At 47.5% G+C, this 26249-nt stretch overlaps 1 protein-coding gene across 1 annotated transcript in view; it reads right to left on the reverse strand.

Moving 5' to 3' along the window:
- The window catches only part of SCLY (selenocysteine lyase), a 34960-nt gene extending 8927 nt beyond the window's left edge, over positions 1 to 26033 (reverse strand). Inside the window, exons 1-7 of the mRNA XM_046643828.1 lie at positions 25859 to 26033; positions 23467 to 23579; positions 16212 to 16312; positions 11442 to 11622; positions 8294 to 8421; positions 7918 to 8082; positions 6875 to 6981 (exon numbers count right to left, since the gene is read on the reverse strand). Coding sequence (XP_046499784.1) covers positions 6875 to 6981; positions 7918 to 8082; positions 8294 to 8421; positions 11442 to 11622; positions 16212 to 16312; positions 23467 to 23579; positions 25859 to 25947 — 884 coding nt within the window. The 5' untranslated portion in view covers positions 25948 to 26033. The remainder of the gene's footprint in view (positions 1 to 6874; positions 6982 to 7917; positions 8083 to 8293; positions 8422 to 11441; positions 11623 to 16211; positions 16313 to 23466; positions 23580 to 25858) is intronic.
- Positions 26034 to 26249: the final 216 nt, after the last annotated feature.

The following is a 26249-nucleotide window of genomic DNA, read 5'->3' on the forward strand; positions in this document are numbered from 1 at the left end:
ACCCAGTTTCCCCCAAGTAGCACAATATCACAACCAAGATACTGACAATACACAGAACATTTCCACCACACAAAGAGCCCTCCTGTTGGCCTTCCAAATCCACACCCACTGCCCTTCGGTCCCACCCCCTCCTTAACCCCTGGCAACAGCTAATCTGCTCTCATCTCTATAATTTTATCATTTCAAGAATGTCATACAAATGGAATCACACAGTTTATAACCTCTGAGGATTGGTTTTTCTCACTCACTGTAATTCTCTGGAGATCCCTCCAGGCTGTTGTGTGTATTGACAGTGCATCCCTTTTCACTGCTGGCTAGTATTCCACGGAACAGAGGGGCCACAGCTTGTTCACCCATTCACTCACTAAAGGACTTCTGGGTCGTGTGCTGTCTGTGGCTATTATGAATAACGCTGCTGTGTACATTTGCGTACAGGTTCTGTGAGCACAAGTCTTCATTTCTCTGGGATAAATGCCCAGGAGTGAAATTCCTAAGTCACATGATAGTTGTGTATTTAGTTTTTAAAGAAACTACCAAACTCTTTTCCAGAGCAGCTGTACCATTTTACATTCCTACCAGCAATATATGAAAGATGCAGTTTCTCTGTATCCTCACCAGCATTTGGTGTTGTCACTATTTTTTATGTTAGCCATTCTAGTATTTTGCATTCCTGCTAGCAATGAGTGAGAATCCCAATTACTCCATGTTCTTGCCAAAACTTGATATTGTCAATCTTTTCAATTTTAGCCATTCCGGTAGGTACGTATCTCACTGTGGTTTTCATTTGCGTTTCCCTGATAGCTAAGGATGTTGAGCACGTGCTTATCTGCTGTCTGTGCATCCTCTTTGGTGAGATGTCTGTTCATGCCTTTTGCCCATTTTCTGACAGAATTGTTTTGGGGTTTGTTTTGCTGTTGAGTTTTGAGAGTTTCTTTATATATTCTAGATACTAGTTCTTTGTCAGATCTGTCATTTGAAAATATTTTCTCCTATCATGTAGGCTTGTCTTTTCATCCCCTTACAAAGTCTTTGCAGGGTAAAAGTTTTAAATCTTGATAAAGTTCAACTTGTTAGTTTCTCCTTTTATGGATGCCCTTGGTGTCAAGTCTAAGAACTCTTTGCCTAGTCCTAGATGCTGAAGATTTTTTCCCATGTTTTTCCTAAAAGTTTTATGTTTTATGTTTAAGGCCATGATCTACTTTGAGTTAATGTGTTTTAAGGCGTGAGATTTAGGTCGAGGTTCCTTTTTTTGCCTGCAGATGTCTAATTGCTCCAGCACTGTCTGTTGAGAGACCGTCTTTCCTCTGCTGAACTGCTTTCGCATCAGTCAAACATCATTTGGGCTTATTTCTGCTTGTATCTATTCTGGTCCCTTGATCTACTTGCTAGCATTCTGATAGAAAGTGGGTTAAGTTTGTATATCAATTTGGGGAGAACTGACGTCTTTACTATACTGAGTCTTTTGATCCATGAACATGGTATGTCTCTCCACTTATTTAGATCTTTGATTTCTTTTGTCCACACATCATAGTTTTCAGCATACAAGTCCTGTAGATGTTTTGTTAGATTTATATCTCAGGATTTTTGAGTGACTGTAAATGGTATTGTATTTTTAATCTTTTTGCCCACATGTTCATTACCAATATATAGAAATACAACTGATTTTTGTTTATCTTGTATGCTGTAATCTTGCTGAACTCACTTATTCATTTGAGGAGTTTTCTTATCTATTCCTTGGGATTTTCTACAGAGACAATCACATGGTCTACAGACAAGGACAGTTTTGCCTCTTCCTTTCCAATCTGTTTACCTTCTATTTCCCTTTCTTCCCTCTGCACTGACTAGAGCTCCAGCTCTGCTGAACATGACTGTGAGCGTGGACATCCTGGCTTGTTCCTGGTCAAGGGGTAAAACATCCAGGCTTTCACCCGCGAGTGTGATGTTAGCTGTGGGTGTTCTGTAGATGCTCTTTTCAAGTCGAAGAAGTTCTCCTCTGGTCATATTATTGTGAGAGTTTTTAATGAATGAATGAATGCTGAGTTTTCTTAAACACTTTTTCTACATCAAATGATATGATAATGTTATTTTTCTTCTTTAATATGCTGGATGACATTGACTGATTTTTGAATATTGGAGACTGAACCAGCCTTGCATCCCTGGAACAAACTCTACCTCGTTATGGTGTATAAATTATTTCTATATTTTGCTGAATTCCATTTGCTAATATTTTGTTAAAGATTTCTGCATCTAAATCCATGAGGGATCTCTGGTGTGTAGTTTTATTTTTTCATACTGTCTTTGTCTGGTTTTGGTATCAGTTCATAAAACGAATTGGGAAGTCTTCCCTCCACTTCTATTTTCTGGAAGAGATTGTGTAGAAATGGTGTCAATTCTTTAAGCGTTTGGTAGAATTCTCCTGTGAAACCACCTGGGCCTGGAGATTTCATTTTAGGGAGTTTTAAAATGACAGAATCAATTTCCTAATAGTTATAGAGAATGATCTCTCTCATATTAGGTGAGTTGTGGTAGTTTATGTTTTTGTTGAAGTGGCCCATTTTGTCTGAGTTGTCAAATCTATGTGTGTAGGGTTGTTTGTAGCACAGCCTCATCATCCTTTTGATGTTGGTAGGGTCTGTAGTGATATCCCATTTCGTTCTTCTTCTTTTTTTTTGTTTTTTTTTCCCTGAGGAAGATTTGCCCCAAGCCAACATCTGTCATCCATTACCAATCTTTTTTTTTTTTTTTAAGATTGGCCCTGAGCTAACATCTCTTGCCAATCTTTTTTTTTCTTCTTCTTCTCCCCAAAGCTCCCAAGTACATAGTTACATATTCTAGTTACAGGTCCTTCTAGTTGTGTTATGTGGGACGCTGCCTCAGCATGGCCTGATGAGTGGTGCTAGGTCCACACCTGGGATCCAAACCAGTGAAACCCTGGTCTGCCAAAGTGGAGCACACAAACTTAACCACTCGGCCACAGGGCCGGTCCTGCTGCCAATCTTCCTCTTTTTGCTTGAGGAAGACTCACCCTGAGCTACCATCTTTGCCAATCTTCCTCTATTTTGTATGTCAGTCACTGCTACAGCCTGGCTGCCACTGAGTGGTGTAGGTCTGCACCCAGGAACCAAACCCAGGCCACCAAAGTGGGGGCTGCCGAACTTAACCACTAGGCCATGGGGTGGGCCCCCTGTTTCATTCTTGATACTGGCAATTTGTTTCTTCTCTCTTTTTTTCTTTGTCAGTCTTGCTAGAGGTTTGTCAAGTTTATCAATATTTTCAAAAAGCCAACTCTTTGTGTCATGGATTTTTTAAAAACCATTTTTGTTTTCATCGATTTCTCTTATCTTTACTATTTCCTTCCTTCTGTTGGCTTTGGGTTATTTTGCTCTATTTTTCTAGGTTCTTCAAGAGGGAGCTTAGATTATCGACTTGAGATTCTTCCTCTTTAGTGCTATAAATTTCCCTCTCAGCAGTGCTTTAGATGTGTCTCACAAATTTTTATAAGTTGTATTTTCATTTTCCTTCATTTCAGTGAATTTAATTCCTTTGGGACTTCCTCTTTGACCCAGGGATTATTTAGAAGTGTGTTGTCTGTTTCTAAGTGTCTGAAGATTTTCCCAATACCTTCCAGTTATTGATTTCTAGCTTGATTCCATTGTGGTTAAAGAACACATTCTATGATTTCAGTTCTTTAAAGGTATTGAGGTTTGCTTAATGGCATAGGATATGGTCCATCTTCGTATATATTCTGTGCCACTTGAAAGAATGTGTATTTTGCTGTTGTTGGGTGTAGTGTTCTAAACATGTCAATTAGATTCTGTTGGTGGACAGGTGTTACTGAGTTCTCCCATTGCCTGGCCAAGTTTGGTCTAGTTGTTCCATCCACTGTTGAGGGAAGGGTATTGAAGTCTCTATCCATAATTGTGGATTTGTCTATTTCTCCTTTCAGTTCAATCAGGTTTTGCTCACATATTTTGCAGCCCTACTGTTTAGTGCGTCCACATTCAGGATCGCTGTCTTCTTGGTGGACTGACTCTTTTTTATCATTATATAATCCCACCCCATAAGTCACAATTCTTTGCTTTGCAGTCTCCTTTATCTAACATTACATAGCCATTCCTGCATTGCTTTGCTTAATGTTTGTGTGATACATCTTTTTCCATTCTTTACTTTCAACCTGCCTCTATTGCTACATTTGAAGTGAGTTTCTTGTAGACAGCATATAATTAGGGTCAGTTTTTTTAAAATTCACTCTGTCAATCTCTGTCTTTTAATTGGTGTATTTAGACCATTTATATTTTATACACACACACACACACACACATATACATATATATTTTTTTTTCTTTTTGCTGGGCAAGATTTACCCTGAGCTAACATCTGTTGCCAATCTTCCTCTCTCTCTCTCTTTTTTTCCTCTCCAAAGCCACAGCACATAGTTGTATATTCTAGTTCTAGGTTCTTCTAGCTCTTCTCTGTGAGCCGCTGCCACTGCATGGCTACTGACAGATGAGGGATGTGGTTCCGCACCCAGGAACTGAACCCAGGCTGCTGAAGCAGAGTGTGCCGAACTTTAACCACTAGGCTATCAGGGCTGGCTCAACATTTAATGTAATTTTGATGTTAGGGCTTAAGTCTGCCATTTTATTTTCTGTTTTCTGTTTTTTACTTCTGTTTTCTTTTTCCTACCTTTCTTTGGATTACTCAAACATTTTTCACAAGTTCAAGTGAAGAATAGAGACCTTACCTCCTTTTACATCTCTTTACCTTCCCCCATCTATAATTATCTTAAATATTTCTTCCACATGTACTTTGAACATGTCAGACAGTGATAAGACTTTTGCTTAAGCCATCAAATATAATTCAGAAAACTCAAGAGAAGAGGAAAAGCCTATTTTATTTACCCACATTTTTGCTTACCACACCCTTTCTTTCTCATACTCCAAGGCTCCTTCTTTTACTATTTCCTTTCTGTTTAAAGATCTTCCTTTAGTCATTTTAAGCAAAGATTTTCTGGGAACAAATTCCGTTAGTTTTCTTCATCTGAGAATGTCTTTATTTCTCCGTTATTCCTGAAGGACATTCTGCTGTGTATATAATTCTGGCTTCTCAGTTCTTTTCTTTGAGCTCTTGCACAATATTGCACCATTCCTTTTGGCCTCCATGGTTTCTGATGAGAAATCCACTGTCATTTGAATTATTTTTCCCCATAGGTAAGATGTCATTTTTTCCTCTGGCTGCTTTCAAGACTTTTTCCTTGTCTTTTATTTTCAGAAGTTTAATTATATGTCTTGGCATGAATTTCTCTTGGTCTATCCTGTTTGGGGTTCATTTAGTGTCTTGAATCTGTAGGTATATGTCTCTTGCCAAATTTGGGAAGTTTTCAGATATAATTTCTTCAAGTGCTTTTTCATCACGCCCTCTCTCTTCTTCTTCCAGGACTTCAATGAAATGAGCGTTAGATCTTTCGTTACAGTCCCCCAGGCCCTGAGCCTCTGTTCAACTGTTTCCCAGCCTACCTCCTCTCTGTTGTTTACAGTGGGAAATCCTATTGTTCTCTCAGTTCACTGATTCTTTCCTCTGTTGCCTGTATTCTCCTGGTGAGTCCACCCGCTGAGCTTTTTGTTTGGGTTGTTGCAGTTTTCAGTTCTAAAATTTCCATTTAGTTCTTATTTACATCTTCTTTTTCTTTGCTGACACTTTCTATTTCATCTGTTTCAAGTGTGTTCATAATTGCTCACTGAAGAATTTTCATTGTGCCTGCCTTCAAATCTTTGTCAGATAATTTTAACACCCTCGCCGTCTCAGTGTTGGCATCTATTGCTGGTCTCTTTTCATTCACTTTGAGACCTTTCTGGTTCTTGGTGTGGTGAGTGGTTTTCGTGGTATGATGAGATGTTTCTGTACCACGTTAGGGGAGTCTGGACGCTACTTAACCCTTCTGTTTTAGCTGCTTTTTGGATACTGCTCTGGCAGGGGAAGGAGTGGGCCACCTCATCACTGCCAGCTGAGGTCCTAGCCCAGACTTCCCACTTGGCCTGTGTCAACACCCACTGTGGGGACACTCCTTGTTACTGACGGGTGTGGGTGGAAGCCCAGGGTCCCCATGTGGTCTCCACTGACACCGAGGTGGGGTGCCTCATCACTGGCTGGTGGGGGCGAACGTCCTGGCTCCTTACTAGGCCCTCTGACACACCCGGTGGGGGTGTGGGGGTGTCTTGTCACAGCCTGTGAGGGTGGAAGTCTGGGCTCTGTACTCGGCCTTCGATGGCATCGGTTGGGGTGGTGGCAGCTTACTCTGTGGTGACTGGCTGGAATAAAGTGGTCATTGTCTAAAAGTTCTCTCTCTTGCTAGGCTGTCCCCTTCCTGGTCCACTGGCTAGAGATGGCAGGCTTTGGCTGAACATTTTTCATCTGCCCTTGTTGGTGTCTGTGTTGCCGCTTCTTCAACTCTACGTCTGGGACAGAGGAGGCAAAAGACGACCCGGGCACTCACCTCCGTTCCTGCTTCTCCCTCTTGTTGTCGAGATTCTGACAAAACGTGTGGTGCTGGTCCCACCTCGTTCCCTGGTTAAAACCTCTCTGTGTGTCACGGGGACACAGGAGCTATTGGAAAGGAAACCAGGTCCTCCTGGGTGGCCCCGCTCACCCGCGGTACAGAGAAGAGCCGCACGTCTCAGCCAGGGGGCTCCAGCTCGCAGCCCCCAGAGACGGCGGTTCTGAGTCCCGGGGATGGAATCGACCAGCGGGGCCGATTCCAACTCAGGAGCGATGCAGACTGTGCCGTGACAGCGCTTCCCAGAGACGCGGAGCCCGCCACCCGGCAGGCCGTGCCCATGGCCAGCAGGTCGGAGACCTCGTCAACCTTCTGCCTTACCCGGGCCGGAAATTCCGCTCTTGGCCACCTCCAAACAGCATGGGGTACAGAGGGGTGAGCTCGCTGAGCCCTCGGACGTACAGTGCTCCAATCCTGGGGCCGTAGAACTGAAAGGAAAAGTCCGCCATTCGTTCAACACAACCCTTCTCTGAACACGGCCAAGTGCTGAGAGGCACAGAGGAATGATAACGTCCGGGCCCCACAGCTGCGCCACCATCACCGCTCCGCATGGGTGGAGTTGCAAAGGCCTTGGGGACCCGGGCGGGGGGCTCGAGTTCCCAGCTCAGGGGCAGCAGGGCTCCTGCGCATCCCACACAGAGGAATTTGTAAAGGGACGGGGGGGAACTAGAGAGCGCCCAGGGCCTCTCCTGGGTCTGACTCCATGCTTGCAAGTCGACGCTAGGCAAAAATGTTAAGTGCCACAGCGTCAGGCCGGCATATACACTCCTTTGGAAACCAGCCGAGTCTTGTGCTTCAAAATAGAGAACTAAAAATATTTCAGCTCTAGTCAGCGGCCAGGAAGATGAGCAAAAGCTTCAGAAGGGTCTTCACTGTGAACTATTTCCCTGTTCCACCTTAGAGATAAGAGTCGCTAAAACCAAGCCTTTCCATCCTGGAGCAGCGCTTTTGATCACGTTGGAGAAAACAGTCATTTCCTGAACCTCACACATACTGTCCTTGGGGTGGGGCCTGGGGGGCTGGCGAGCGTCCCTGCTGCAGAGCACACTCACCACCTGTACCCCACTGGCCTCATGTCTCACCTGAGACGTCAGTGCCCTTGCACAGCCCTGCCTGGCAGCCCCCTCCTGCCCCGTATGGGTTGGGGTGCCCTGTTATACCCCGTTGTGGCATCCTACTGCTGTGGGTCTCCCCTTCTTTAAGCTGCTAAGGGGAGGGGCTGCTCATCACTGTGTCCCCAGGGCCTTGCTCTCAGCAGGCACTCGAGGCGTACCAGGTGACAAGTGAACGATAAACGGTGCTGCGGGCTCTGTTCCAAGGTGAGCCTCGAGGTCACCGAGGCATCTTCCCCTCTGTGGACGCACCTTGTGCCCCACAATGGTGAGGAAGTCCACGCCCAGGTCTTCCACGTCCACACGCCTTTTCCCCAAGGCCTGCGCGGCGTCCGTGTGCAGCAGGATGAGGGGCAGCCCGGCTGTGGCCCGCCTCTGGTTCAGGGCTCTGACCCGCTGGCTGATCTCAGGGACCGGCTGAAGGGGGAAAATAAAGAGCTGAGCACGTTGCTCTCATTTGATGGAAACTGAATGAGAGAAACAAGGAGTCACTAATGAGGACAGGCAAAAAAGTTACAAAACTGAAGAAGAGAGCAAACGAGCCGTCGGGGCTGGGAAGCACGGGAACACGGGGAGAGCCTGGCGCCTCTTTCCCACTGGATTTTCTTAAAAGGAAAAGGCGACTCACCATGATGACGCCCGTCTCATTGTTGGCCAGCATGATGGTCACCAGGCACGTGGTGGGGCGGACTGCCGCCAGGATGTCATCGACCTCTGCCTGCCCGTTCACCTTGGACACCGGGACAAAGGTGACCGCTGAGGTATGAGACACAGGAACCGAGGTTAGTCCCACAGAGTAACCTCTCCTGATGGTTCATTTAGAAATAGCCTAACAAAACTATTCTGCACAATTAAAAAGCTAATTTATTGTAAAAGTTCAGAAAACTGTAAAGAAGGAATATAAGCCACGCACTATGGCTCCAGCCAGAAATGATCAGCTTGAACGCTTCTTTAACACAGCTTCAGGCGGCGGGTTCAATGCGTGGGAGACGCTCTCCGTTCTGCCTCTAAGGGACCATGAGCAGGTAAGACACTCTCGGCTCACGAGAGCATCTCAGGGCACCAAGACTTGACCCTCACTCACTCAACCCTGGACCGACTGTTAACCACCTGCTCGTGCCAGAGCTGTTCCAGCCACCTGTGGTCTCACTACTGCAGATGGGACATCAGTGGAGGTGACTAAATCAAGGTTTTTGGTTAAAAATGATGGAAGACAAATGTATCCACTTTCCCCCCAACGTGCCACTGAAACGAGAGAATAGAAAGATTTCCAAATAAGGGGAATCACCTGTGGACAAGGTATTTTTGAGGGATCCCCAGAGTATAGAAGGACAATGGTGTTAGAGTAATAGGAACAGGAAAAAAACACTCACAACACTGTCAGGTGAAAACTAACTCTGTAAGAAGCAGGAAGGGGGGCTGGCCCCTTGGCCGGGTGGTTAAGTTCAAGGGCTCCACTTCAGCGGCCCAGGGTTTCGCCGGTTTGGATCCTGGGTGCAGACATGGCACTGCTCATCAAGGCCATGCTGAGGTGGCGTCCCACATGCCACAACTAGAAGGACCTACAACTAAAATAAACAACTATGTACTGGAGGGATTCAGGGAGAACAAGCAGGAAAAAAAAAAAAGATTGGCAACAGTTGTTAGCTCAGGTGCCAATCTTTAAAAAAAAATAAGACGTAGGAAGGGACCCAGTGACCATCCACGCTGAGGGTGCACAGTGCAGAGAGCAGGCTGGGGGCCAACTGCTGAGGCCACAGAGCACCCGCCTTACACCCAGCAAGGGGGTGGTACCACACGCCCAGAGAGGAACGACAGGCCCAGGCCGGCTCCCGGTACATGGGTTGAGGCCAGCAACAGAAGGGCAGAGCTTGTGCACCCACTACACGACCCAAAGAGGAACAAAGGAAAGGCAGCTCTGGCCAGGGCTGCTTGTCTTTTTATTAAGTACATGGAAACTTGCTCAAGATCAGCCATCAGGGAATTGCAAATCAAAACTGCAGTGAGAACCATTTCACACCCACTAGGATGGCTATAATAAAACATACAGACAATAGCGAATGTTGGTGAGGATATGGAGAAGTTGGAACCCTCAAGCACTGCTGGTGGAAATGTAAAATGGTGCAGCTGCTTCGGAAGACAAAGGTCAAGGTTAAACGTAAAGTTGCCATGTAGCACAGCAATTCCACTCTCACGTATAAACCCAAGAGAGATGAAAACGTGTCCACACAAAAACTTATACACAAATGTTCACAGCAGCCTTATTCATAATAGCCCCAAACTGGAAAGAACCCAAATGCCCATCAACTGATGAATGGAATCAAGTGCAAAGTAGGGGTTCTTCCCCTACAGCCCCGAGTCCTGCTTCTCAGAGGCAACCGCCATTCATGATTTTCTTGTGGTTAGCGTTATCATTTTCCTTCCTTCCAGTTTATGCTTGATAACTTAGAAACACAATCTCCATTCCTTGGTTTATCAATTCAGGCATCTGAATTGATATAAAATGAGGACTTTGACTATCCCACACTCCCCCACCTCCACACCTCCCAATTGTTCAGCCCTGGTGCCTTTTTTCTGCGTCTTAGACAGGGAAGGGCAACTTAGTATACATCGTTATTAGTTACTGTTGCCTTTAACCTCTCGCTTAAAATTACACAGAGTTTTACAAAGTATAGACATGCATGTGGTGAAAACCATTTAAACCTGATATAAAATGAGGACTTTGACTATCTCACACTTCCCCCACCTCCACATCTCCCAATTGTTCTCTTTATAAATCAGCTTTCCCATACCATACCATACGGTTCACCCGTTTAAAGTGTGCAATTCAGTAGTTTTTAGTGTATTCACAGAGTCGTGCAACCATCACCACAAATGAAACCTAGTATCCATTCACTATACCTCTCCATTTCCCTCAACCCTAGGCAGCCGCTAATCCACGTTCTGTGTCTAGAGACTTCCCTGTTCTGGACTTTCCTATGAATGGAATCATAGCACATGTGGTCTTTCACCACTGGCTTCTTTCAGTTAGCATAATGTTTTCAAAGTTCATCCGTGTTGTAGCATGTGTCAAAACTTAATTCCTTTTTATGGCTGAATAATATTCTCTACCACCTGAAGTTGATGTCTATTTGATCCTTTTTCTTCAGATCAGAGGAACTGGAAGCCAAGATTTAATTATTAAATCAAATAATGAAAAGCAGTGTTTAGCGTTTTATAGACATAGTATCATCTATTTATTGAGTTAGTTAGGAAGATTAGCCCTGAACTAACTACTGCCAATCCTCCTCTTTTTGCTGAGGAAGACTGGCCCTGAGCTAACATCCGTGCCCATCTTCCTCTACTTTATATGTGGGATGCCTACCATAGCATGGCTTGCCAAGCAGTGCCATGTCCGCACCCGGGATCCAAACTGGCGAACCCCAGGCTGCTGAAGCGGAACGTGCAAACTTTAACCGCTGCACCACCGGGCCGGCCCTGCATCTATTTATTACACACAAAAGTCTGAAATATCATTAGGTAATACAAACGACTGGTTCTACACATTGATTATCAATTTTTTCCTAAGGGAAAACCTGGCGGCATTTACCGCTCCGTGTGTGTGTGGCAGCCTGGAAGAACAGGCTGTGTGACTTTTGTACCTGAGAACAGCCAGGAAGCCCTGTGCAGGAGGGTGAACGATTCACTGTGTCCCACGGGTGGCTCCCTGTACTGACTCAGTCAGTCAACATAGAGGGAGAGGTCCTTCTGGGGGGTCAGCTGGGCTGGTCACTCACCGGCCACGTGCTCCTTCGCCAGGTGCTCCAGGGGCAGACGGATGGAGTCGTGTTCCACGGTGCAGGTGATGAAGTGGGGCATGGCCCCCTCCGCCGGGCTGTGGCTCTCAGCCGCGCCCCCCTTCGAGGTGTGGATTTCGTGGAAGTGTTTCACCACAGAATGGATGACTAAGTTATTTGACTGCAGAGATAGAGCAGAAAAGTCACTTACAATGACTGTCCTAAGGGGAGAGTCAGAGTGGCAAGCTCTCTCACTCGTGTTTTCCTTCGTGGCTAACACTTAGAAAGAGGAAAACTGTCTCAGGGAAGCTCAGCTTCCTGGGCTGTACCTTTTGAAAGGCCTAACTATGAAGTCTTGGGGTTTCAAACTTCAGAATTCACTTCTGGTCAATATGCCTGTTTTGTTAAATGACATTATGCATTTTTAAGTTTTATAAATTTGTCAAAAAAGCATATGCTGCCCAGGCACCCGTTGCTGGGGGAGTGTAAGCTGGTACAAGCTCCGTTAAGGGCCACTTGGCTTATTTATGTAGTGAGCCCTCATACCCAGCAAGTCTATTTCCCGGACTTGATCCTACGGCCACAGTTGCACAGAAGAAAATGATGCACATAAAGGTTATTTATTAAGTGTAGCTCTGCTGGCAACAGCAAAACCTTGGAAAGCCTTGCAGTGTCTCTCAATAAAGGGACTCGTAGAATGAATCACACGACATCCTTCAATGGAATCCAGAGCAGATGTAACTACACCGAGCAGACGCCCTGTGGCAGACACCAAAAGGCCTCAAATACACTCGGTAAACGGAAAAAGGTGGCAAACCTCATACGCAGTATCTTACGATCTACATAGAAAGAGTAAAATGCATACACACGTGCTTATATGTGCAAAACAACCCTTGAAAAGGTAAACAGGGAAGGAGAAGACAATATATAAACCTACATACTTATTTGCTTTGAACGCAGACACTATCTCTGGAGCACACGAGAGAAACTGACAGCATTGGTCTCCTGTAGGGAGAGGAAGTGGGTACCTGAAGGGCTGGGGTGGGAGGAGCTTTTTTCAAAAAAGTGTATAAAATATAAATGTAAGTTTAATGAAAAGGTGTAACACAGAATGCCTGAGTAACTGTTGCCCGGGTCAGGCCGAAACCCTGCCCACACCGCGGAGTGCGTCCCTCGTTCCTCCCGTCAGCCCCAGCTAACTGCCCCGCGACTTTTACAGCAATCGTTTCCTTGTTTCCTTCATATTTGCACTTCCCGCATAGGCACCCTAAACAATACTGTCTATTTTGCCTCTTTCTGACCTTCATGTGAACGGAACTGAACTGAATAATTTTCTCCTCAACTGAAGATCCCGTCTATTCAAGGATCTGGAGGCTCCGCCCCACGGGGAGGCGGGAGACGCTGCTGCACTCCACTGAGGCCTCCACCCACGGGGCTCAGAGGACGTAAAATGCACTGAGGGTTGAACAGTGCACGTCTGGCGGAGAACCCAGGCCACCGACACGACGGTTCCCCCGATGCGAGACGGTGGGGAGGTGCTCGGGGCTGGACCACTCTGATGTGCTTCTCCAAAAGGTGGACGTTTCCTCGGAGCCCCAGGCCACACCCTCGCAGAAAACACGCTGCCCCATACAGCGATTCTCGGTCCAGGAAAGAGGGTCTTCCGGGCTCCAAGGGGCTGCAGTGGCCCAGCAATCCCACTTAGAGGGTCCTGGGGGCTGCACACCATAGGTCACCGTGGATGGCAGTATAAAAGACGGTGACTGACTGTGAACAAGATGAAGATGCCCAGGCCCCTCCCACGCACACCCTCCCCCTGTAGGCAGCTGCTGAAGGGGGCACAGGACCCCACACTAATCAGCCCGAGAAACCTCACTATGACAACGCTCCCCGGCAGCATTGGGAGCACAGTCACCTCTGTCGGAACCCGTAGGTCACATCTAAAAATGCACCATGTGCCCCCGGCCACAACGTTCCTCAGCACCTGGCTCCAGAGAGACCATGACGGCCCCACGGCAGGGGGGCTGGGGCTGAGGCAGCTCCTGGTAAGCCAGCAGGAATCTGGTCCTGGGGTGGTGGTCACAGTGCCCGGGGGCCTGGAGGCAGCTCCTGCTCCCCTTATTCAGCCAGGCCAGGGCAGCTGTGCTCTGCCAGGCTCAACTCCCTCTTTTTTACCATGTGGCAAGATCCATGCACGTTGCTGCAGGTAGTTGGCGGTATTCCGCTGTGGGACTGCACCGCAAGGTACTAACGTTGGTCCATGCCAATTCTGAGGGACCTCTGGGTTGTTCCCAGTTCCTGGCTGGCATGAACAGTCTTCGCCTGTCCCCTGGTGTGTGTGCACCTCATTCTAGGATGTGTACCTCGGAGCGGAACTGCTGGCGGATAGGGGAAGCGTGTCTCCCACTTCACCAGATGCCAACCCACCTTCCAAAGTGGTTCTGCGAGTGCTCAGCGCTCTACATCCTCTGCCGAAACTTACTAGCATGGGAATTCTCCATTTTCACCCTTCTGATGGTGTGCGCAGAGGAGTTCCGATGTTTTTTACGCTATGAGGCTGTAGAAACCATCCGGGCTTCTCCCCGGGGAAGCACAGATTCAGGTTTCTGGCCCCTATTTCTATTGGGTTGTCCGCCTTTATGTTCTGGATGCCGTTCTTTTCTTGCTTATGTGTCACAAATCTCTTCTGCTGTCTGCTTGCCTTTTATTTCCTTCCTTGTGTTCTTTGATAACTAAAGTTTGTTTTGTGGTGGTGGTGGTAGAATTTACTGATCTTTTCCTTTATGGTGAATGCTTTCTGTATTATATTTAAGAAATCTATCGCTCTTAGACGTCACAAACATGTTATCACCTAAAAGCTTTATACATTGCACTTTTCATGATTAGGTCTTTATGACACCTGGGGTTATTTTTTTGTATGTTGTGATGCAGCAGTCCAATTTCCTCTTTCTCTGTGAACACACAGTTGCCCCAGCGCCACCTGCTGAAGGGACCTGCTCTGTTAGCTACCCCAATCATATATGATGACCATATAACCTATCATCTGAGCCAGAAACATTTAAGAATAAGAGGCACTATTATAATTATGTCAGGACAACAGGCGTATCCTGGGACTGTCCTGAGCAAACCAGGACAGACGGCCACCCAGTCCCTGACAAGGGCCCATCCCTGCGCAGCTCTGCTTCTGGCCTAGTGTCTGCCCAGCCTGAGGACCACCGGCCTTAACCAGCAGAGCCTTATCAAAGGCTTGATGTCTGGCAGAGCAAGTCACTTCACTGCGTTCTCCGTCTTCAAGGAGTCTTGACTATTCTTAGCCTTCCGTATTTCCATATAAATTAGGTTGTGAGATTCCACTGAAAAAGTGCCAGAATTTTGGTTGAGGTTGCATTGAATCCACAGATCAATTTGGAAAGGACTGACGTATTTATAATATCGAGTCTTCCAATCTGTGAACAGGATAGCTTGCTCCATTTATTCTGAACTTCTTCGAAGGCTCTCAGTAATATTTCCATTACTTTCCCGGGGTGCATGTATGTGGGTCTTACAAACTATTTATTTTAATTTTTTTTTTTTTTGAGGAAGATTAGCCCTGAGCTAACTACTGCCAGTCCTCCTCTGTTTGCTGAGGAAGCCTGGCCCTCAGCTAACATCTGTGCCCATCTTCCTCTACTTTATATGTGAGACACTTACCACAGCATGGCGTGCCAAGCAGTGGCATGTTCACACCCGGGATCCAAACTGGCGAACCCCGGGCCGCTGAGAAGCGGAGCGTGTGAACTTAACCGCTGTGCCATCGGGCCGGCCCCACAAATTATTTTTTTATTTAAAAGATTGGCACCTGAGCTAACATCTGTTGCTAATCTTTTTTTTTCTTCTTATTTTTCTCCCCAAAGCCCCCCAGTACATAGTTGTATATTTTCAGTTGTGGGTCCTTCTAGTTGTGGCATGTGGGACGCCGCCTCAGCATGGCTTGATGAGTGGCACTAGGTCACGCCCAGGATCCAAACCAGTGAAACCCCAGGCCACCGAAGCAGAGTGCGCAAACTTAACCACTCGGCCATGGGGCCAGCCCCCCAATTTTTTTTTTTTTTACTAGATTTATTTCCTAAGTATTCGATATTTTTTGGTGCTTTGGTAAACAGCTGTTTGCTGCTGGTATACAAAAATACAGTTGAGTTTTGTATCTAAATTTACTATTAACTCTAATAATCTAGTTGCAGATTCTTTCGGGTTTTCTATGTGGACAGTCACATCACCTGTGAATGACTATTGTGCCTGCCTTCCCAGGAAGGGAACTGAGACAGTATTATTAATAGAGCAGGGGCCTCAACCGCATCCCACCATCTTTGAGCATCTTCTATCAATTTAAAAAATAAATACCTTTGGAATGGGTCAAACCTCAAACTCTCATGAGACACACAACTTAGTAGGGATTCACAGGAATGATTCCAGGGCAAAACAGAGGGGAAAATCTCTTTATTGAAATAAGAATGCAGAGCAAGTTAATTTACACATCATATTACCAATATCCTATGAGCCATTGAGAATTTACCTGTAGGGTAAATACTGGTTCATTATATCAAGTCAATTTGCAAAATAGCAAAGCTAAGCATTATCCTTTCTTTAAAAAAAAAAAAAAATACCAAGAGGGAATCACTTCCTATTTTGAATTTAAAATAAAAAAATAAAAGCTAAAAATAAAAAGCTAAAAAAAAAAAAAAGAAATAAAAGCTAAAAGAAAAAGAACATGAGACTGTTTAGAAACTTTACCTCAGTACCCCCGGAAGTGAAGATTATGTCTTGAGGTTTCCCGCCTATCATCTTCGCAAGGTTTTCCCGAGCTGCGTTGATGATATCCTTGGCCTTCCTACCTTGAGGGACCAAAATGGAAATTCAGTAACACTGCTTCACCAAGAGCAACCAACCCACATGTAAAGAATGACCAGACAGGAAGGAGCGAGACCCGAGTGGACAATTCTAAGATGAAACCTGTCCCGTCAAGGAGAACACGACAAGACGGCACAACCTAGAGACCTCTTGGTGAAGGGGCAACAGTGAGATATTAGCAAATTAGCAAAAATGACTGATATTTAAGTAACTTAGTGAGAGGCAGAAACGAGATACGGGAGGATGCCTGGGAACCCTAAAATTTCCTAAGGCGTGCTTTCTTCTTACCGGATGCTACAGGAGAGGGAAGCTGCGGCCCTCTGCCTTGCTTCCCATTCATCAAGACAGGAGAAGGAAAGGATGGAGGAATTGGCTTAAGATCACGCTGCAAAACAACAAAAATAAGCAAAAATAGAGCTCATGACTCCTCAACACAACGTCCAGTGCCGCATCTTGCATCGCAGGTCCCCCTGGGGACACCAGAGACATTCCAGCCTCAGCGACAGATTTGCTTCCAAATAGGGCTACACAGCCCGGCCGCCACCCAGTTTCACTGGCCTGTGGGAACTGAACTTCACATGGCAGAGGAACAAAGGCCCTGGGACGAGAATTCTGAAAAGTTCAGTGGCCATTCTTACTTATTCTATAGACCAGCAGTCTCCAAATGTTTTGACTCTTCAGTCCTATTTATAAAAAAAAAATTTGACCGGGCACCACTCAAATAAATACATGTATATATTATAAAACATACATAAAAACAGGAATGTAAAAAGAAATATACAAAGTAATTTGCACACTCCTTCAGACTTGTACAGATTTTAATTTTAAGCAGCGAAGGTCTATGGTGTTCAGGAAAACCTAGTCATTTCAATGAGGGATACACTCAAAGTCCGTGATAACTGTCAGTCAGCTCAGGCAGGACGCTGCCTGGCACACACTGTTAGTTTCTCTTGGAATGTCGCTCGAATCCCGACCATCAGCTACACTCCTGCTCCTCCTCTAAGATGCTGTCGAGATGCCTCTTGGAGACGCCCCGGGGCTGACCCCGAAGCAGCGCCTCCTTCCGCGCTCATTCCCCCGTCCTCCCAGGGCAATCGCTGTTCCAGTCTGGCGGTGTGCGGCGCTCCTGACCTTCTCCAAGGCACTCACACACCTTCATATAAGCCTTTTGCAGGGTTTTCTTTCTTCTTTTCAAAAAGAGGTTTCATAATTTACATATTGCTTTGCAAAAACTTCTGTTTTTCCACTTATCAACAAGTCTTGGAGACCCTTCTAAATAAGGACTTGTGGGGCTACCTCACCACCACCATATACCAATGAGAAGGGCTAAAATGAGAGGACTGACCATTCTGAGCGCTCGGCAGGACCTGGAGGAGCTGTGACTCTCATACACGGCCAGCGGGAAGAGAACATGGGACAACCACTTTGGAGAGAGGATGGCAGTTCCTTAAGAAGACAAATGCACACCCACCATAGGATCCAGCCACTCTGCTCCTAGGCACTTAAGGTAAATGCTACTTACTGAGAGAAAAGCAAACAGATGTCCAGGACTCATACACGAATATTCACAGCACTGTTATCTGTAATAGCCAAAAACTGAAAACAGCCCAAATGTCCACAAACAGACGAACGCGTGAACACACGGCCGTCCAGCCAGACAATAGAAAACTACTCAGCAGTAAAAAGAAAATAGAATGTCGGTACACCCAGCAACGTGGATGAGCTCTGTCGACTGAAAGAAGCTGGACAAAAACCCTGTAAGATTCCATTTTCAGAAAAATATAGAAAATGCACACTAATCCACAGTGACAGAAAACATGTCATTGGTTGCCTGGGGGCTGGTTGGGGGCGGGATTACGAAGCGGCACCAGGGGACTTTTGGGGGCGATGGAAACATTGACCATCTTGATGGTGGGGATGGCTTCACGGGTATGAACACGTGTCAAAAGTTATCAAATTGCACACTTCGCCTCTGCAGTTTAGTGTGTGTTACTTATACTGCAGGAGAGCTGTCAAAGGAGCAGGGGCTCCTAGCGCACCGTCCCTCAGCACACTGAGCAGACATGGGAGACCACGGTACAAGTTGGTGAACACTGGAACCACGCCCCCTTTGAACAGAGAGGGAAACTGCCCGAAACAACCTCCTGGTTGCTCTTTTCATCTACTTAGAATTTATATTTTCAAAAGGCATCTAACGCCCCTTGAAACAGAAATGCATAATCAAGGAAACTGGAATATGAATGGCAATTAGATACTGTTATTAGATTAAGCTTCGATTTCTTGGGTGGGAACTGTGGTTACTGTGGTTACACAGGAGAATGTTCTCGTTCTCAGGAGACACAAACTTACGCATCCAGCAGTGAAGCCTCATGCTATTTACAACTGGCAAAGTGTTGATAATTGCTGAATCCAGGTAAAGGAAATGCAGGTGTTCATTATACTTTATTTCAACTTTTCTGCAGATGTTACAGTTCCCAAAATCAAACTTTGGCAGAAAGTGTAATTAAACATAAAGGGCAGAGTTACAACAGAGCAGCAGCCAGGGATCACGCAGGCAAGCCAGCACAAGACGGTGACCGTAACTGAGCCTCAGCGAGAGCTCTGCACTCCTGCCGCTCAGAGGGAACGAGGAGTCGTAGGGCTGTGTGGGGCGCCCATCACCCATTCATTAAAGCAGGTCGCCTTCACTTTGCTGCTCCTCACGTCAAAGACCCCTGACCCTCTCTCTACCTCCCTCCAGTTACAGCCCGTTTCTTCTTTTCCTTTACGACCTCTGTTCCCTCTTGAACACACTGCAATCAGGCATTCAGGCCACCTGGCCCCTTATCTACTCTTACCAAGGTCCCCATGTGGCGAAATTCGGGTCCTCACCTCCTCCCCCTGCCAGCAGCCCTGCCCTGGGCCCCACCTCCTCCCCTGCTGGTGAGGCTCCAGTCCCAGGCTGAGATAGCCGAGGCCTGGCCGGCTCCTCAGGCTCCTCCCTCCGTCAGCAACTCAAGACTCTGAGCACCAGTTGGATGTTGATGACTGACTCCCAAACTTCCACCCCAGACCTTGCTGCGGGCTCCACTCCCTCCACCTGGATCCCCAACAGGCATCTGAAACCACACGCGCTCAAAGCTGAATGCGCAACTTCTCCCCCAAACTTGTCTTCCCATCTCAGCAAAGAAATGGCCACTCGACCCTTCGAGGGGCCCAGGCCGAAAGCCCTGGCTCTTGCCTTTCTCGTCCCCTGTTGTCTAATCCATCAGCAAATCCTGTAGGCTCTGCTATCAAAAATACCCAGAGCCCACCCCACTTCTCCACCGCCCCACTGCCCCAGCACGTCAAGGCCACTGCTGAAATATTCTCCCAGGAGGTCCCCCAACTCCACTGACCCCACTGGGTTCATCCTCCATGTAGTGGCCAAACGAATGCCTCCCGAACCCAGAACAGTGCTCGGTGCACAGTCGGCGCTCAGCCAGCTCTGGTTCCATCAGCTGTTCTCAAAGTGTGTCTGAGGAACCCTGGGGGTCCTCAAGGCACGTTCATGAGGCTCACAAAGTCAAAACTATTTTCCTAATGATACTAAGACGTCATCTGCCTTTTTTCCACTCACTTTCTCTCATGCATAGAGAGAAGCCTTGCAGAGGTTACACGATGGGAGCACGGCAACAGAATGGACACGGGAGCACGATGGGGCTGCACCGCGTTCTCCTCAGCCAGACGTTAAACAGACTTTCAGACACGTGCAACAATGCCATGCTGCTCACGAAACTTGCTCTGTTTTGGAAAAGAGAGTCTGTTTTCCGTAAAAAAGGTTAACGTGTAATGAATTCATTATTGCCATTTTTAACGAACTAATAAACACATATTTACTTAAAGTTTCTCAGTTTTCATTTCTAACATGGCAAGTGTCTGTGCGCACGGCATGCACACACCATAGCTCTTTGGAGTCCTTGTTAAGTCTTAAGGGTGTAAAGGGGTCGTGAGATGGAAAGGTTTGAGGACTGCTGTGTTAATCACGTCACTCCCCTGCTCGGAATCCTCCAGACATGCTCCAGCTCAGTCAGATGAAAGCCGGGCCCTCACAGTGGCCTCCACAGACCCAGACGGCACTGCCCCCAAACCTCCCGGACCCCAATGCCCAGCCCACCCGAACTCCCTCATCACCGGCACACTCCCTCTGCCTGCAGTGCTCCCCCGGACGCCCCTCTCTCATCTCTATGCAAACACCCCGTCATCAGAGATCTGGATCATTCTGTACAAAGGCAGCCGCCCCACAACCCCAAGCACGGCCCAGTCCTTCATCCTGCTGGATAGTTCCCCACAGGACCCTTTCCACTAACATGGTGTGTTTGTTGATCTGTTCACTGTCTGCTCCCCTCCCTCCCCCTCCCAGAAGAACAGAAGCCCCCTAAGGGCAGGAGGTTGGTTTTGTTCGAGGTTCTCTCCACCAGGCTCAGAGTAAGCACCTTAGCATGGTGCATGAATGGCTAAGGTGGAACACTCACAGAAGTCTGGTTTTCCATGTCATTAAAAAGGACTCAAGTCCTTGGAGGTGAGTGCAAGTCTCATTACGTCACAGACCCTCCAACCTGAGGCAGGGCAGCCTTGAGCATCAGAAGACGCTATGGGCACAGGAGCTGGGGAAGCGCTGACTGCAGTCAGAGGGGCTACGGTGGGAAAGGCCAGAACCCAGAGCTAACAGAGCTGGTTCCACGGGAGGACCAGCGCATGACACTGAATGCTGCTGACCGCTCTGAGAGTGGGCGCCCTCAGCTGCAAACCTGGAACCCTAATCCGTGCCACCTCATAGGCCACCACTAACAAAAGTGGGGTGCATGTGGAAACCCCGTGCATCTAACTCACCATACAAACTTAACACCCGTCCGTCATCTCACAAGCGAAGGGCACTCAAAGTGACTGAGACGGGGCAGCTGGAGCACACCATACTGAAGCGTCTGCTTGCCATCACTTCAGTGCAAGAACAGACTTGAAGAGACGTCTCCCTAAACCTGGGCCTTAGTAAACTTTTACTTTTATTACACTATGCATGCCGACTGTAGAAAAATTTAAATCTAGGAAACAAAAAGAAAATACCCCAAATGTCCCACAAGCCCCCTACTCAAACACAACTGTGGTGGAAGTATTTGGTGTACCTCACATCTATGCTGGGCTCCGGTTGTCCTCTCTGCCACTCTCCCCTCCTACCACAGTGACATTGTCAGCTGGCTTATGGCTGAATTAAGGCCGCATTTAGATTACAAAACTCTTAGATTAATTAAGAATTAAGACTTCATCTCCCAACTTCCATTGCAATTGGCATGCCAACTTGTGGCCATAGGACCACCAACCTCTGGCAATGGTTCTAAGCCAGAGTGGTACCTACAACTTCCAGGAGAGTCTCTGAAGGACTCAGGCACCTGTTTCTCCTCCTCCTTCTCCTTCCCACAGGCTGGACTGCTGACATGATGGCTTGAGCTGGAGCAGCCATCTTGACCACAGAGGGGAAGAAGAAAAAGACAGATGGAGCTGGGGTCCTTAGTCATCGCTGAGTGACCACATGGGCCCTGGACTGCAAGAGAAATAAACTTCAAGCTGTTTAAGCTATTGCTATTGGGGTTTCTGTCTCTCACAGCAAAACTATACGATACATTTTCCACACTTGCTCAGACAAAACTTTTTCCTTGGGGGGTGGGTAGGGGAAAATAATGAAATCATACCGTGCGTCCTGTTTTATATCACGCCTTTTCCATTTGAACCAGATGCCACTACTCTCCTTCTAGGCCATTGACACACTCCATACTGTCACTTCAACAGGGTCCAGAACTCCATCCCAGGGCCTCAGCACATTTCATGCGATCAGTGCTCGACTCATGGACACTGAGGTTCTTTCCAGATTTTTACTATTACAGGAAAGGCTGTGATAACCTCTTCCCACCCAACCTTAAGACTTCCCGTAAAATGAATTCTCCCCAAAGAAATGGTTATCATTCTTAAATCATAATATTGTGAAAATAATTACACCATTCTATTGTAAAGGTGATGTTCTTTCTTTTCTTTTTGCATTTCTACCTGAGAATCAACAGAAAGTGACTGCAATGCATTCTTTAGTTACGGTTCTTAATGTGTCAAAACAAAGGCTGTCAAGGCCACTGAAAAGACACTGACAGACTTTGTCTGGTCAAGAACATTAGTTTTCCCTGAGGGTTATTCCTAAACTTCTTTATGATAAATGCTTTTTATTCGCATTTCATTGTTCTCCATATTCTCAAGCTTAATGCCTCAGAAAGTTAAATTTTTCTAGAGGAAAGATTACACACAGGCAAGGTCCAGGTTAGCCAGAATACAGGTTCCAAGTAAACCGGCAGAGAAGTTAATGAGTGACTAGCACCTGACTTTGAAACAGTGTTTAGTTCTCAAGTTGTGAAGCTTTTAATAAGCAAACAGATATGAAAACCCAGGAAACTTGTAAAGTTGTACATGGCTATTACTAAATGCCAGGGCCTGGCAGCAGATGAAAGTTACTTCAGTTCATCATAATCCACAGTTAAGATAGTTTGTCTTCATTATCCCTGATAAACAAGAAAGGTATAATTTTAGCTCACTGTGGGAAAAACACAATGTAACTTTGCCACATAACTAGTGATTTGACACAAATTATTCTCCAAAATCTCCAATGTAATTCAATACATTAAAACAAGAAGAAATGAAAAACAAATGGGAATATTTATAATCATAATGAAAGTAAAGAACTTAAAAGTAATTTTTGCTAAAAAAAAAAGGAAAGGCCAGGATTATATGTGATCCTGATGATTTAAAAGATCAATTTTGCAAATTTTGTAAGGATCGACCGAGACAGACACATGAAAGGATTTTAGTAGGTACTGTCATTACAAATAACTCCAAAGACGACATCTTTTTCACCTGGGAAAGGGCGACAGGAGAGTCTGTCAAAGAGGAAAGATCATGGTATCAATGGGGCTCAATGTACAAATTTGGACTTCTCAGAAAAAAAACTACCAAAAGTTACAGCTAAAGATTTGCAGTTAACAGCAAATCTGTTCAAAACCAAGCGACCGCATGTGGTGTGCAGTTCCCCTAAGAGGGCCTCTGCCCCCCGCATCTCCCATCCGTGCGCATCTTCTAGAATTACCTGCTGGGTAAGCACTGCTGGGATTTCCCCAGGCTTCCCGCATGGCCTCGGTCACAGCCTGGATGACTTCTGGTTCCAGGGGGGTGGTGGCATTATAGTCCATGTAAACTTGCCTGCCGGAAAGACAACAAAGGAGATGGAACATGGAACCACAGCTGCCCTACGTCTATCCCATCGATAGGAGCAAACACCGTCAAGGGCAGTACGCTCCTCCGCATAGACACTGCGCAGGCTCCACAAACTGCACTTGGAAATGTCCAAATCTTCATTGCTGATGGAAAACGTATGCAGAGTTTCCAATAGTCTAGTATTTGCTAGTTTCCTTTACAACTGATAAGAGGCGATCCATTTAGACTTTAGATTAGGCCTTGGTGTGATCTGGGCACGTCCCCCCACCCCTTCTCCCCTTGCACTTTCGGTTTGCTTTGCCTAGAATGACCACGCCCCTTGCCCCCACCTTCCTTTTTAGGTCTCTGCTCCAACTTGACATCTTCTGGGGCTCCCTGCGGCTCTAAAGAAAATTGCAGCCACACGTCCCTCCTTGCCTGCGCTCCGTGCCCCCTTTCCGTCCTCCATTTCTTGGGGGCACTCTTCATCATCTGACACTCTAGGCTTGTTCCTCGTTCATTGTCTGCCTCCGTAGAAGGTGACGGGCTCGGTCAGTTTTCCTCTCTGTTCTGTGGCCAACACAGAACAACGGCCGGCACACAGCAGGGGCTCCACTTACCAGGTGACAAAGTGAACAGCGCAGAACACGCACATTCCCTGAAAGGGCCCGCATACGTATCTGCACCTCTTTTTACCCTCATCAGAAACCTTCAGAAACTTTCAGAAATGTATATAGTAGTAATCCTACCTGATACTATTATTTTATCTGACTTTAAAATCAACAACAGTGCTTAAACCAGTCCACACGAAAATTCAAACACAATTAGCAACCATGGCCGTTAAAATAGAGTTCTTTTTAAAACCATGGAGGGTTTTAATGCAGCACCTTGTCTATGAGCTGTCCAAAGTCACCTGACAGGTTCAAGGCTTTGGGGCTTTGGGAAGTTTGACCAGCCCTGCTTGGCCACTCCGTGGTAGGAATCTCCGGGTCCTGCTGTGACCTAAACCGGCATGTGACCCTAACTCTGCTCTCACTTCCTATAAGTAAGTGTCGCAAAGTTCCTCAGGCTACCCGTGTCTGCTGAGTGACTACAGGTTTTCAATCTGCTGTGTGGCTGAGCTACTTTACGGCTTGAATTTCAGGTTAGCGTTTTATAGATTACTCTGCTCCAGGATTTGCTGCTTCCTTGAAGTGCTAAGAACATGGGATGGGAAAGCTAAACTCTATTAGGTTCAGAACCAAAAAATAAGAAGCCACGGTGAATCTCCTCTCCACTCAGTCTCCCTAGGGGACATTTTCCCAGCTCCCTTCGCTTCATCGCAACCAAAGCAGAAAGTCTAATGAAAGGAACGGTCGGATTTAGGCCTGGACTGAAATTTTAAAGACACACACACACTCCTCATATTCACGTAGAGAGGATTATTCTTTCCCCACTCGCCAAAAGTTCTGAACACATTCCTGGACTGGAGGAACAAGACTCAAAACAAGAAAATGCACACCGCTCCCCTCCAGGGGACGTCGTTCCAGGAGGCTGAAGAAGCAGTGTGGACCGGAAGGGCCTCCCTGTCGTTATCCCCACTCTCCCAGCTGCTCAGGCCAGTAGCCTGGGAGGCATCCTCCTTAATCCCACCTTTCCCCTACACCAGTGCCACCACTGCCACACTCGGGGCCACAACACCTCTCCCTCCTAGATTATTACACAAGATTCCAACTGGTTTCCCCGTTTCCTCCCCTGTCCCACACCCTACCCCGTCCCTACTCTCTACAAAGCAGCCAGGATTCCTTATAATTAAATTATATCACTGCCCTGCTCAAACTTCCAAGCTCCCCAACCCCCTTAGAATACACCCCAAAGTCCTCCCTGGGCTGTGGCTCTGCTCGCTGACAGCTGCTCCGACAAGGCCCTCCTCCCAGCCACGCGCGCTCCGCAGGCTCCTTTCCGCCCTCCGGCCTTTGCAGCCGCTGTTCCCTCTTCCCGGCGTGCCCTTCCCCAGAACTTGTGCGGCTGACTCCTGGATGCCTCGCATCCGCTCGTCCTCCCAGCTCGCACCCCTGATTTAGGCCTCCCTCGCGGCCAGCCGACCAGCACTGCATCCCCGCGTGGGAGCCCATGCCCCCGAGCGACCACCGGCCGGCCGCGCCCTCTCTCAGAGAGTGACCACCCGCCAGCTACCCGCTCTGACCTCCCCGGGCAGGGCACCCCGACCTCGGCTCGCGGCGTCCGGAGGGCTTGCCGGAGAAGGGCGCCGGCGGCTGTCCCCGCCTTCCCCTCCAGGCGCGTACCTCTCTGGCTGGCTCTTCTCTCCGCGGCCGCCGGGCGGACTCGCCGCGCGCACCCGCACGTCCCTGTTCGGCGCAGCGACCGCCTCCATCCCGGCCCCACCGCGGCCCAGCTCCCACCCAACCGCCCCCGGCGCTGCCCCAACCAGCGGAGCGGGTCAAGCCCGGGAGCACCACCGGGAGCCCGCCGGGAGGAGGCGGGGCCGAAGGGTCTGGAGCGTGTCCGGATTGGCTGAGCTGCGCAGTCCCGGCCAATCCCTGCGCTTCAGCGGGCCGCGGGCTCCCGGGGGAGGGGGGGGAAGAGGGGCTCCCAGCGCTGGGACACGGTGGAATGCTGATTGGCTGCGCGGGGTCAGGTGACGGGCTAGGGGCGGGGCTCAGGGCGCGTCACAGG

Source organism: Equus quagga, chromosome 17, assembly GCF_021613505.1.
Source record: "Equus quagga isolate Etosha38 chromosome 17, UCLA_HA_Equagga_1.0, whole genome shotgun sequence".
NCBI lineage: Eukaryota > Metazoa > Chordata > Mammalia > Perissodactyla > Equidae > Equus > Equus quagga.